Consider the following 13,719-nt stretch of genomic DNA (forward strand, 5'->3'; position numbering starts at 1 on the left):
TAAAATGCTCATTCTGTCGCAGTATTCTTGCTCTTTCCAAGAAAAACAAATATATAGATTGAAGGTTACGTTTATGTTTTGGAATACTTGACTTTCTACACCTTCCAAAATTGAAGAATCCTTGTAAAACTTTTTATTCTTCTACATGTTTTGTGAAATTTGGCAGCTTTTTTCATGTTGTCAAGCAATGCTAGCATTTTCATGTTTTAGACTTAAACACCTGGTTCCGTTGTGTGCTCGTTTATCTATGTATTGACCTTGTAATGGTTCTTAAGTGTAGTTTCTCTCCTTTCCCCTGCAGGTCTATTAAGTCTACCTTAAAATAGAGAATTTTTGCCATTTTTCTTCATTTCTTATTTGGTGAGTGTACTCTTAATGAAGCCTTTTATAGTGCACATGAGACTTGGCAAAAGGAGCTGAAACTGGTAGTGCGAACTTAATTTGTTCGCACTCTCTGCAAACTGTAACAGTGTCCTTCATCAGCTGTTAGATGCTGGTGCTGTTCACATTTACTTGTGGAGGCTTAAAAAACAGAATATTTTGCCATATGCTTTTGCAAAGTAAGGAGGAGGTATGATGCATCTTTGGAAGAGCATATTTTATTATCTGCAGTTCTGTATTGCAATCCTACAACAAGATGATTAATTTAATCTCCAGCTTGGTATTCAAGTTGTCCCATTTCTTAGGATTGCAATTTCTTAGCCTAAAAATGTAAAATTGCATTTTTAAAATTTTATTTCCCTATCATATTGGAATTTCTCTGTAAAAAGATGAACAACTGTTTTATACACTGTCGGCTTCTAATTTTGATTTTCCTGCCTCTATTTAATTTTTCTCACTTGTTAATACTATGTAAACTGTGACGTGTGTGCACATTTCACCTTTATAATTGCATGAAGAGCAAGCATTCTGATTTTGAGGTGGCGGGCATTTACAGAAAAATGACCTTTATAGTTTTACTTTGATTCCATAGGTGGTCCTTAATCAAAACTAGATTAATTGATATTGCAGGATAAAGTAACTTGATTAAGTATGTCTTAAAATCATGCTTTCCCTATAACGTTTGTATCACATTTAGACTTAAGAAAGCTGTGCTTTTCTTCACATGACAAAGTTGCCTTTTTCATAAGAATTAATGGACAGCTGGGCATGTTCACTTAACTGAAAACATGTCTGTTTAGCCATCTTGTATTGATTAGTCTTTTAACCAGCTGTTGAAAAGTAAGAAAGTTTCTTATTAGTGTAGCTAACAGCAAGAAAGAAATAGCAGTTGATTGGGAATAAACGGTATCAAGCCTTCAATTGCAAAGCTTTCCTTAAGCAAATCTTTACCTGGATATTGAACAGTTGATTGAATTTCCTCTGTTTCCCTTCTGGTATTCTCTTTCTTTATTGTATAATCTTTTATTTGCGCAATTGGCCAAATTCGGATTTAGTCCAAATGAGTTTGTTCACTCTTCCCCCCTCCCCTTTTTTAACGTTGCAGGTTTAAAATTGAGAGAGACACTTTTTGAACTTGTCTGTTGAAAACTGATAATATGACTTGCTGCAATCACGTCTTACAAATAAGCACATACAAGTAAAAGGTGTCGGTGTTTTATAAGTCACTTATCTGAGTGGATTTGGTGTAGCTGACACATGAGGCTTTAGAGTTAGCTCATGTTGTGTGAGGCAGACTAAGATGAAAAGATCTGTGCCAATTAGTTAATGTAACTTATAATGCAGTTGTAACTCAAGTAATAAAATTCATGAAGAAACCATCCCATGGAACAATGGGAAAGTTTTAATTAAGCCTAAGAGGTTGGAAACGCATTCCAATAGAAAAGAGCTGTACGAACAAGGATAAGAGTCATTGGTTGTATTTTTTTTTAACTTGTAATACCTACCAAAAATAACCAAAAACAGCTGGTTCACTGCTTCAGTGTGCCAGTATTCCATTAAAAGCAGCAGCCATATCACCCCCTGTCACTCTGCCTTTTTTTCTTAAATCTTTATTCTTTATTTTTATCAAAAACTCTGGAGAACTCTAATTCTTTGCGTTTGGATGCAGGTTTTATTTCACGCTAGAATGCCACTTCAGAAATATCCTCGTAGGCTTTTAGGACCTCACAAGTGAAACAGACTTGTCACATTAGGCAATTTAAGCAGAGTCCTATGAATCCCACAAGGGGGGAAGCCCAATGTAGTATGGCATTAGTCTCAAATGAGCATGAGATGCAGTGAAGTTTAGGTCGCGTGTGGGCTGATGCGAAGAAAGGATTAGCTGCGTTGTTTGTGCTGATGCCTGCCGTAAAATGCATCTGTCTGTGCATAAGTTCTTCTCTTGCAACAGTGCTAATGAAGACATGTGCTTAGCTAGCATCCGCTGATAAGAGGAACCATGAGTTGGGAAAAGCAGGTCAATTCTCCTCAGGATCTACCAGCGTCCTAGAACTACAGAGTGAATCTCCAGACACTAATGAAAAGGATATTATATAAAAAGGTATCCTGAATTGCGATTATACTAAGAATGTGGTGAGTAGGTCAAGCCTTCAAAATAATTTTTTTAGGCTAAATAGTGTAACACTGAGAAGGTGTAGAACAGAATTCTCGTCGTTTCCCATTCTCGATTCCCATTTCCTGGCACTAAACACACACAGAATTTCTTACCCTGAAGAGTTCAAAGTCTGAATATTAATCAGAAAGAAATATTATTTTTGGTAGAAAACTTCAATCTATCTTGGTGCACAGGAGTAAGAAAAATGTCTACAGTTGTCTAAGCTACATATCCTTCAGTACAATAACCTGACCTCTGTAAGCGAGGTCTGTATACAGCATGTCCAAACAGTTTACATTACCAAATGATTACTGATGAGATTGATTTCTCATGCTGAAAGCAGGCTCTACCTGGCCTATTACACAGTTTTGTGCATCAAGAGATGAAGCAGTGGAAGAAAAAGGCATTTATGAAGGTGTTAAGAATGATAAATATTTTCAAGAAAAAGCTTAACAAGCGATAAAAAGTTAGGCAACTAGTAACTGCTTATAGGTAAGAAAGGACTCAGATGTTGCTTATAAGCTGGTCAGAGAACATCCCAGAACATTAAAAGAAAAATAGGATTGAGATCTTTGGGTAATGTAAATTGGTTTTACGCCATTAACCTCAAGGAGTGATGGCAGTTCATGTCAGCTGAGAGTCTGTCTCAAGATCAGCCCTTTTTAATGAGTGAGGGTAGCTGTTTGAGCAAGGCTTACGTGTTGTTTCTTGATGTGTATGAGAAGACAATCAAAGATATTCTGTTGTGTAGGCCTTGGTAATCACGGTACATAGAATATTTTACTTCAGGTATCACTGAACTACACCTCTGTTTCTGCAGCTGGTAAAATACAGGACATGTCTGTCCCTTTTGATGCGTTAGTTTGTATATGCTGTCAGCTGTTTAAATGGTTTAAGGGGCTTTGTTCTGAAGCTAGTTCCCTCTTTCACCAACGCCAGACTTTTCATGGAGGCTGGGATAATGGCAGTGTATATAGCACTTTGCACTCAAATTTGGTATAGCCTGGAACTTACCTGAACGAGGCTTTTGGCAGCATAAAGAGAGAGGACCCTTAGCTCTGCTCAGCTTACCAGTAAAATAATGTGGTTTTTTCAGTGCATAGTTAGGTACTGCATAAGGGTAGGAATGATGTTAAAACATCATTCAGTGCAGCATGCTAGTTCTGAAGCTCACATTGAAAGGGTTTCTACTTTCACATCATCTGCAAATAATACTGCATCAACTCCTCTGATAGCTCAAAGAGCATGCTGTGGCTCAACATGACATGGGCAAGGGAAATGCCATTAAGTGGTCAGCAGGAGATCACTGTCTGCTAGCACTTGGTTGTTCAGGCAAAATGTATTTTGATGGTATACAAGTTTGGGGATGTCTTTTCTGTTTGTTTTGGATAACTGCCCAAGAATATTCTGAGGGTAGTCATCAGGTTTACTTACCATTAGATCCAGCACTTTACGTGCCATCTTTATAGTTCTGCTTTCTAACTGGTACCGCACACACCACAACAGTAGCTCAGGATAGAAAGTGATTTCGTGACTTGCAACAATGTTGCTAAATGTCACCAGCTCTTAAAGAGAGAGACTTTTTTTTTTTTTTTTTTTAAACCTAGAGCATTTAGCTCCCAAAATTGTATGAGAGCTTGGACTTCTTTACGCTTAGGAAAAGTTTCAGCCCTTTCAGTTGTAAGAAAAAGCTGGAAAGTTGAAGTTCTCAAGACAGAACCCAAGAAAATAAACTGATTTTATATTCTTAAATAGTCTCATGATTTTGTTTTGTGTACTATCGCTAACTGAGATTTTTTAATTGGATTTTGAATATATCAGAGAGAGCTTGACAGAAACACTGAAGGACAGAAAACATCTTGGAAAAAGTGTTACTACTCAAGTCAGCTTGCAAGATGGTTAGGAGGAAAACTGCAAGTGGGGGCTGAGGAGTAAGGGTTGATGGCAGTAAGAGAAAGTGAGGAGTTTGCTGGTTGTTCTTACTTCCTGGTTCAGCTATTCAAAGATTATTTATTCTGAACAATAAATTTCATTTGCACAGCAGCTTCTCCTGCTCAATCACGCTGTGAAATCACACTCTAAAGTTTTTTTTACATCATTGAACTGCCATAAAACATAGTAAAAGTACGTATTAGTAGCACGGCCATATTGCAAGATTGGATGGGTAAAGGTGATATAAAGGCTATAAAAGAGTAAGCCTTTGTTTAAATGCGGATATCTCTTCACAATGAGCGGAATTAGCAAGGGAAATTATATAAAACGAGTGAAAGCTAAATAGATTTTTAGTTCCATCTAATACATTATTTTCCAATTGTGACAGCTCTTCTTTCAACTAAAACATAACACTTGGGATTTGTTTTCAAGCTAAACAAGCGGGATTTATTTTCAAATTGGAAATCAAAAATGAGGACTATGAAGTGGTATGTTTTCAAAGTGATGAGTGGCCAGTATGCAAACAAATCCTATTATTTCTTAAAGGGATTAGAGCACAGACAGCACCTTGAAAAATTCCAAAGTGTTCTTTCAGACTTCTAGCCACAAAAATAGCTGCAATAGTAAATTTGGTAGAGGAAAAGAATTTGAAGCATAGCTAGTTTGATTATGTAGCCAACGTGCTCCTACAAGTCAAAATAGTATAAGAAATCTACTCGTAGTCATAGAGGAGTAAGATTAAAAAAAAGCTCATCTAAATAATTAACATTCGTTTTAAATAAAAATATTTCTTAGGTTGCTCTCTATATCGTCCGAAGATTTCCACTGACTGAATACTTCAGTTCAGCAGGCTCTAATGATTCTTCTGCACTGCCTAGAACCAACACAATTTTCATGTATTAGTTCAAGATTACATTTTTTCTTCTCTACTATAATTTAGTTTTCTTCAGCCTGTGGGATTGCCAGTAGCTGAGCAGTAAATTGTTCCTGAAATATTAAAAACTGATCTTTCCAAGACAGGTCTGTAGTGCTTATGAAACTAATCTTAAACTTCTAATCTGAATGTACGTTGATAATATGATGTAAGATCTAAAATGATCTAATATTTAAAGGCTTTTCATTAGCCCAGGGATGACAGAGAGAAGTTGATAACCATTAAAGTATTCATATTATTTTATTTAATAGCCAGTAGATTTGCTTTAATGAAGTGTCAGTGGTTTGTCACGGGCTGCTACTTCACGGTTGACCTAAGGCATGCATCTGAGGAATAGGCATGGCAGTTGTAGGGACTGGCCAAATTAGGGGTAGGTGTGTTATCCTGATTTCTTTTACTGAACAGACAGCTTTCTCCTGCTCCTCCTCATTCTGTGGAAACTTGGATCAAATTTGTCATGATATCTCAGAAGTTCTTGAAGTTTATTTTTTTAGGATGCCTAGGCCTGAGGCAGATAGTGATTTTATGAATTTCCAGTGATGTTATGTCTTTGTTATAAAATTAGGCCACACTTAACCGCATGGAGCACACTGTTCCATCTATACCCTATGCAAGCGTAAGATCTTTTGGTCCTTTCCTTAATGTTTTAACTGTACGGTATGAATAAAATTGAAGATTTTTGTAAGGTGTGTGCCCATTGATTTTGCCAAGTTGCCTGTTCTATTGGTAGCAGTATAAAATAGGTATGTATTATTTCCTAAAGAGCAAAAAACGTAACTGTCAATTTACTCTTATTTCTCTATGATCATTTACAGTCCATGAGTTATCACAGTGCTCTGTTTTTGCCTTTGTTCTCTTCAGTAGTTCATTTTGTTTCCGTATGTTTTTTCAGTTCTCAGGATGGCTTACCTGATTCCCCCCTCAGCTCCATCTCCAGCAGTGACTATGAGAGTGTTTCTGTCACTACATGTAGTCTCTCCAGCATATACGCTCTGAGGTAATAACATCACTTCATAGTCAGATTTGACTAACTGTATTGGGTTATGGTTGATTACAAATTTTCATTGAATTAACAAACAAGTGACAGCAACACTTCTGATTATTCTTCCTGTTGAAGAGCAGACGCTTTTTTTCCTCGCGATTTTCTTCAGTGCCATTGCAATTGAGAGTCAACTATTTACAGAAACGTTTTAATGCGTATAGCAATGAATTATATGATATGTCAGTGATCTCACTTTTGTTGGCCCATTTAGCGTTTCTTCAAGAGAGGCTTCGGACTTTAGCTTGAAATGTACTGAATGTTTGTATATAGCTAGGTCTTGGCTTTCAGGATACTGTATTTCCATTTCATTTTGGTTTAGTAAAATAAGGGAAGCATCCCAGTTAACCGTAACGTCATTTCCACAGTGTTGTAGGCCAATATTGTTAAGAATACTAGTTTATATTCTTACCTTTTAAACCTGCATGAGAGTTTTAACTTCACAATTAATTTTTTATTACCCTGGTACAGACAGACACAATTTCAGTCAAGGTAGTTTTAGATCTTCCACTGCTTCTTGTCCTCCCTCTTTCATCTCTCTATCTATATCTAGCACTGTGGCTGAAGCTCAGGAATTCAGAAGTCTGTCGAGATTTGGGGATAGAAAAAAGAGGCAAATGGTCTTTTCTAATAACAGCAAAAGTATTAGATATAATGTGTGGGGTTTTGTATTTGTTTTTTTTTTAGGATGTATTTTTTAGGATGTGTTCATCTTTAGGCTCACTCTTTCTAACGATTTCCATATTTTTAAAAGGCAAATAAGGGCATTTTTGGCAGCCTACATCTTTCTTCAGAAAGATGCAATTAAAACTATTTTTCATGGTTTTAATTCTGGAATACATTCACTTTTGAGTATTCTTTGAACAAAAAATAGCATAGCTGCATGCAACACTTGCCCTCTGCTAAGTGCTCAAACATCAAAGAAACCCTGTTTCCCATAGGGCTCTCTGAATGGACCATAGAAGTAACCTCAGTTACTCATCAGGCATCACAGGAGCAGTGAGAATAAATAAATCTTGGAGGTGCATGACCTTATTTCCTGGCCTTACTTTAATCCCTTCCTATGTTAGTATTGTACATGCCACTGTATTAAAATATCTTGATGCTTAACCAAATTAGATCCGTCTTTCCCCCTTTTTCAAATTTAAGTGTTTGATTTATAAGGCTGCATTTGCACATGTGTGTTTTGTGCTTTTGCCAACTAAACTATATCCTTGCATCATTCCTGAGTGAGTGTCATTTAAGAAATCTAAGCTGCCTGTAACTCTGTATCTGATTGACATTACTAGAGAGCTAGCTCGTGTAGTTTCTGATCCAATACAATATTTAAGTGCCTGCTTACCTATACTGATAGGATCACGCCCCCCCCCCCCCTTGAAATATCTATACTACTTAGTTAGTAAAAAAACAAAAAAAAGACCAAAAATATTTGGTCAGAAGTCTTGACTGCTTCAGAGAAGCAGTTTTCTAGAGCTGTGTGCATACGTATATAATATTTGGCTCTGCATCATCTCAGTACATCTGTTTTCATTGCAATTTAGAATACGCTTCATTTTTAAGCTCTTCCTCTACCCTTTTATCTTTTATTATCTAAAGAGTTTTCTTTAGCTTTTAACCAACTTCTCTAGAGTTTTGTCATTTGTCTGCTAAAGCTCCAGGTTCTTTGGGTAGCAGCTTGACTTTCCTTGGAAAATATACTGGACAAGAATGTCCCTTGCAAGTATCTCTACAAAATGTTATTTTCCGAAATAATCAATTTCTCCATGATGTTATGCGCATATCTAGAATAATACCTAACTTGTTTTCCTGATTCTTGTTTCCTTTCTTCTCTGAAATATGCCACCGTAGTATTTTTGTCCTTTAATTTCTTACTGCTTTCATTATTAATCTTAATAACAAAATTAGAATTTTAAATGTAACATTTGCAGTTTTATCTGAAGAATAATTAACTGAACATAGAATTCCTAAAATGCATTTATTTGACCTTTTGACCTCCTGTGAATTATAAGCAATTGCTTTTCTGGTGTTATAATAATCATTGCAAATTGAAGTAGATAACCAATACTGAGGCTGAATCTAACATAGAGTTGATGGTTTTGAAACAATGGATCATAGCATATATGGAATTCTATATGTGTTCGCCTTTCTTGTTTTCCAAATGGAGAACTGGGAGAAAATTCCCCCTCCTTATATCTCAGAGAACGGTTTGTGCCATGTGTCATTGTTGGCCATTTTTTATTTTGTATTAGGAGAGAGGAGCTGTTGGGACTGCAGGGTCTTATTAAAGAAAGCTGCTTCAAATCAGCACATGATTTACTGCCTTAGACTTGCTCCATCATCAACCAATCCCGTGTAATTTTTGAGCTAGATTCATCCATCCTAACTTCAGGCTTCTAACTGATAAATCTAAACGAGGAGTCTTGTTGCTCTGGGTTCCCTGTCTAGTCAATGGAGAAAAGCAGAAGCTCAGCTAAGTGTCTAGTTTATTGAAACTCATTTGGGCTGAAGATTTTCAGTCTTAAATCAGAACTATGATTATATACTTTGAGCACTGATTGTGCTCATGCAGTAATTTGAAAAACACATTTGAAAACTTTGCTGGAGGTTTCTAGAGTGCAACCACTTTGAAAAGAAGATATAGAGGACTTTAAAGTGGATTTGCTAAGGGAAGTTTGAGTATTTCATTGGTAGCTGTTACGTGTAGAAGTTTTTTCCTTCTAATCTTAGAGCTCTGATTGTCAAGTAGTTGAACGTTCAGCCCAATTTGGAAGCTGTTTTTTTGCAAAACGTTCATTAGGCAGTATCCCTAATTGAGATGGCCATATCAGTAGTCAGCTTTATCAGTGAAGAGTAAATGTTTTCCATTCGTTTCAGAAGGCTTCAGAGAAACTGGATTTTTATACAAACTTGCAGGAGTCAATGTGAACGTGGAGTAATACTGCTGACTCGAGTGGAATTCAGATTTCTTTGTAACTATAGCAGGGAAGCAGCAATTGGTCCATGTTTTATATTATTTCCAGAAAACAGTCCATCTACTTTTTTCCTTTTACTGATATCTTTTAATGAATATAATTTCTAGAACAATTTTTAAAATGAATCTAATTTATTGAATTATAAATAGGCAGATTAAGTAATAAAATATAATGCGGGATTCTTGTCCATTTGAATGTTAGATATAGTTTCTTTATTTCTATATGAAAGTCAGTAGCTGTTAAAATTCAACTGTATTTTCAGGAATGTCTCTGTCCCTCAGCTTTCAACATGCATGAATATTATTGGGCAAGATCCTGACAGAGCCAGATATTTGTGTTGCAAGTGAAATGAAGGCTGTTCCTATGCTAACTGGATGAGATGATTTGATGAGCTTAAAGCCATGTAGGAGCTTAAGTGCTTGGAAAGACTGGGGCTAGAAAATGGCATGAAAAACATTATTTTGGGAATGAAGAGTATGAGAACAGAAGAACAAGGTGGTTACAATTAGCTGATTTCAAGCATCAGTGGAGTTTTTTTTCTAAGATGATACAAGAGGAGAAGTAGTATTCATGAATCTGTATTGATGCTTTTGCCTGCCTAAAGAACATTGTAAATCCTACACCTTCATTTTAAGATCATGATGAACTAAAAAATATATTTAACTGTAAATAACTTTAAATAGTAACTTTAATGGTATAATAGATGCCTTTCCCAGCTAGCAATCTTTTTTTTTTTTTTTTTGGTCATTCTGTTTAAATATCTGCATTTTGCAGTATTTTGCTACAATTTTAGGCATTTAGAAAAATTAGTGGTGAAATTTTAGCCTCTATTAACTACAATCTGCAAGAGGAGATATCTGAAGTATACTGTGACTTGAGCCTGTGCCAAAACAGTGAGGTTCTGCCAGCACTTAGGGTGGGTTATTTATTGTGTTGTTTCTGCTAGGATATCTGTTTCTGCCTGTGTGTGAGCTGATCACAAGCTCATTGGCTGGCTGGATCACTGCAGGATCTTTGGCTGCAGGAATCACTTGCTGTATTACATGTTTTGAGTAGATCGCAGTTAGGTTAAACACACAGAAGGAGGAAAAAGCTATGTTAGTATATAAAAGAGAAAGAGATGAAATGTTGATTATCTGCTTCAAAAATAGAGAATGTTTTGGAAGAGACTGTTTGAAACTACCTTGCCGGTCAGTTCTTGTGGGTGAACAGTTTCATACAAAGCCAGATTTTATACAGTGCTTTTCATCGTTAGAACTCTTGTGCTTCGCAGAGGATGCAAGAAGGAAAAATAAGTCGGGCGCCCAGCAGGACTGCGACTGTACAAGGAATCGAGATCGCTTCTTTCATGTCATAGTGCAGTGCTATCCGTTAGTCTGCGCTCTCTGGTGCGGGTTGTATGCCCACAAGTTTTATAAAGGGATCACAACTACTCCTAGGAATCAAGTAGGTGGTAGTGTGGAGGACAACAGTTGTGTTAGTGATGGATTTGCTGGGTGATCAGGTAACAGCCTGCCTGGTCAGATGTGTCCTGAACGGTCTCTCCTGCAGTTTTACCGTGTTAGCCTCATCAGGTTAGTTTTGTTTAAGCTATGCGAAACAGCAGTTTAATTCTTCATTAATGTTTGATGCTGTCATTTTTATTTTGGTCAATGCGTTAGTGTTTACAATTTTCTTTCCCCTTTTTCTGTAGAGCTGTTCTTTCTGGGCAGAAGGCTAATTGAAAAAAGGCCAGAGTGATTGCATTGCATGTACTAAATTGGAATCAGGGAAAGAGCTCAGTGAGAACAGCTGCGGGAAGAGAAAAGGGTGTTGTACCTCTAGAAAGTCAGAATGACATCTAAAATAAATGTTCTTCCTGTCTAATGCTTTTGAACTGACTAAATATGTTTTTAGGCATTGTAAGTCTATGCTGTTTTGTATGGCTCTGTCACCTGAGTGGTGTGGGAGCAATTAATATGCGTATTCATACAGACCATCATAAACAGGCTGCAGCGCAGCATCTTTTTACTTTGCTGCTATATCCTTTGCCTCAACAACCAGCTGAGCCGTACCAGCAAAAAACCAAGCCAAACCAAAACAGGTCTATCAGCTTTTGCTTATGATTTTAGCTGACTAGACATATGTGACTAAAGCAGATGTCTACGGTTCTTCACCAGCAGGATTCTTCTTAATGTGCTTGTGCCTATCTTGTTCTTCAATACCAGTTTTCACGAGCTTGCGTTTGAGCCTGCAGGACAAAAAATAAATTTCCAAATAGAGCGATATTTTGTAAACTGTCATATTCCCCTTTAGAATATGTCACAAGGTATTTCTCAAGGACCCAAGTATCTTGTGCGAACTGCTTGTTAATAAGTGCTTGTTACAGTAGGAAGGTGAAACCTCAGTTTACCAAAGTTTAGTCTTTTCCTATTTAAACTGTAAACTTTGTATTTAGAGAGATAAAATCTCTAAAAAGGTTGAAGTAAATCAAATATAAAGTGCCTTCCTCTCTATGTAAGTTAAGTGAAATAAGGCAGTTCATTAAGCTGGCTAGAATCAGTGAGAGAGGCAATACGTTTGTTCCAGCAAAATTGCTAGGCACCCCAAAAGTTACCGTTTTGGGGCAGTATTCTAGGTGGCATATCATCTGGCATGAGAGTGACAGCAATCAGTTAGCGTTCTTGTGTCTGCGCAGCTCACTTCTGATTTTCATTTTTAGTAAGTAGGTCACACTTATAATGATGTTCATTTTAAGGGTGTGTAAAATCTGTTGTAGAATGCCACTTGGTGTTCCCTATGCTACTAGTAGCACAAAATTAACAGCTTTCAGAAACACTATTTTATTTTACAGGTTTTTTCCTCGCAAACTTAGCAGCAGCATGTTTAGGTGTTTTGAGATTATGTGTAATAACTAAAATCACAGGTTTGCAGAGTTCTTGCAATGCCTGTAACCAAGATACGCTGTAAGACCACAATTATATTTAAGAAAAAGAGGATTTCTTCATACTTAAACAGCACTGAAGTTGAAAGCTTAAGAGAAAGCTTCCTTTTCCAATTAAAATTTTAAGGTTCCACTTAGTAGTTTAATTAGCTTTTCTCAACTTGGCTCTGCGGCTGGATACAGAGTTCCTGAGAGATTCTCCTAGACCCTAAGGTGTTTTAACGCTTCAGCTCATTGTTTTGCATTATTTTTTGAAGGAACTCATGGAGACAATACGAAAATATACTAATGAGCTTCCCTAGCTCTCAGAGTTCCTCTCGTGGAAAACGGTTTTCAGTGCTGCTTCTCCATCTCTGTGCCTGCCACACACAGGAGCTGCAACTCAAGAGAGCTTTTATTGGCGTTGGATGTTAAATTAATTCGCTTTTTATTGTGCCATACAATACAGCTTCTTGAATAACACAGAGGACATTGCTGAGGAGCTGTATGAAATGCCTCTTTCCCCTTGGAAGAGTTTGCATCCTGCATCAGGTGTCCAGGTTCTATCCATCCTGTATCAGGTTCTTCCGATTTGAGGACAAGCAATTACCGCTGGGACTGAGGCGTGTCTATCCCTGCATTAGATGCCAGAGCTGGTGTTATATACCATTCCTTCCTAACTTCTTAACTGTTTCTGGTTTTCACTTTCAGTTTTTCCAGTTCAAGATTATTTTTCAAGTTTAAGTATTTCTGTGCTCTAATCTCATATTACTTATTTTGCAGCACGACTGAACGTTTCTGAGAACTTTAAATGTATAGTGTGAGAAGATATCAATGTCATGATGGAACGGGGAAAATCTTAATAGAACCTAAGCAATACTAATTTGTTAAATTGTCATTTGTATTTTTTCTTGACTTTTCCAATATCCTTTATCTGGCAGGTCTTACCCCTTTTTAGTTTAAATTTCATGCCAAATAGTGAATATGATTCCTTGCAAGTATCTGACATTAAACTTGATGGTAAAAAAGCAGCCTTGTTGATTAATAATGCTTTCAGTTAGTCATTCATACTCATATCTATAGAAATTTTATCTATAATGAGCAAAATAGCTCTGTGAAAGGAAGTTGGTAATTCCTGGTCTTACAATGTTGTCTTACTCAATTTCTGCTTGGAGCAGAGAATTTTTCCGTTGTTCTGAAAAGACAAGCCAGTGTGGCAATGCAATAGGACAGTTGTCTTAAATAGGGTTTCTTACAGTAATTTAGCAACATGCTGCTTCAACACCTGTGTTTTTTGAGAAGTCCAACATGATGTACAAAGAGAGTGCTTTGCAGTCTGAGGTGGGAAGGGCTGAGGAAGGGTTACAAAGCTGCTCTTTCAACAGAGCGGGCAGCTGCTGAAGC

At 36.9% G+C, this 13,719-nt stretch overlaps 1 protein-coding gene across 6 annotated transcripts in view; it reads left to right on the top strand.

The window, feature by feature from the left end:
- Positions 1-13,719, top strand: part of ZFYVE28 (zinc finger FYVE-type containing 28) — a 170,685-nt gene that overhangs the window by 133,134 nt on the left and 23,832 nt on the right. For 3 of the 6 annotated variants that reach the window (XM_068943547.1, XM_068943545.1, XM_068943550.1), the window contains exon 9: positions 6,295-6,399. The exons of the other annotated variants lie outside the window; for them this stretch is intronic. In XM_068943547.1, coding sequence (XP_068799648.1) covers positions 6,295-6,399 — 105 coding nt within the window. The remainder of the gene's footprint in view (positions 1-6,294; positions 6,400-13,719) is intronic. 6 annotated transcript variants of the gene reach the window in all.

This window comes from Struthio camelus, chromosome 4, assembly GCF_040807025.1.
Source record: "Struthio camelus isolate bStrCam1 chromosome 4, bStrCam1.hap1, whole genome shotgun sequence".
NCBI classification, from domain to species: Eukaryota; Metazoa; Chordata; class Aves; order Struthioniformes; family Struthionidae; genus Struthio; species Struthio camelus.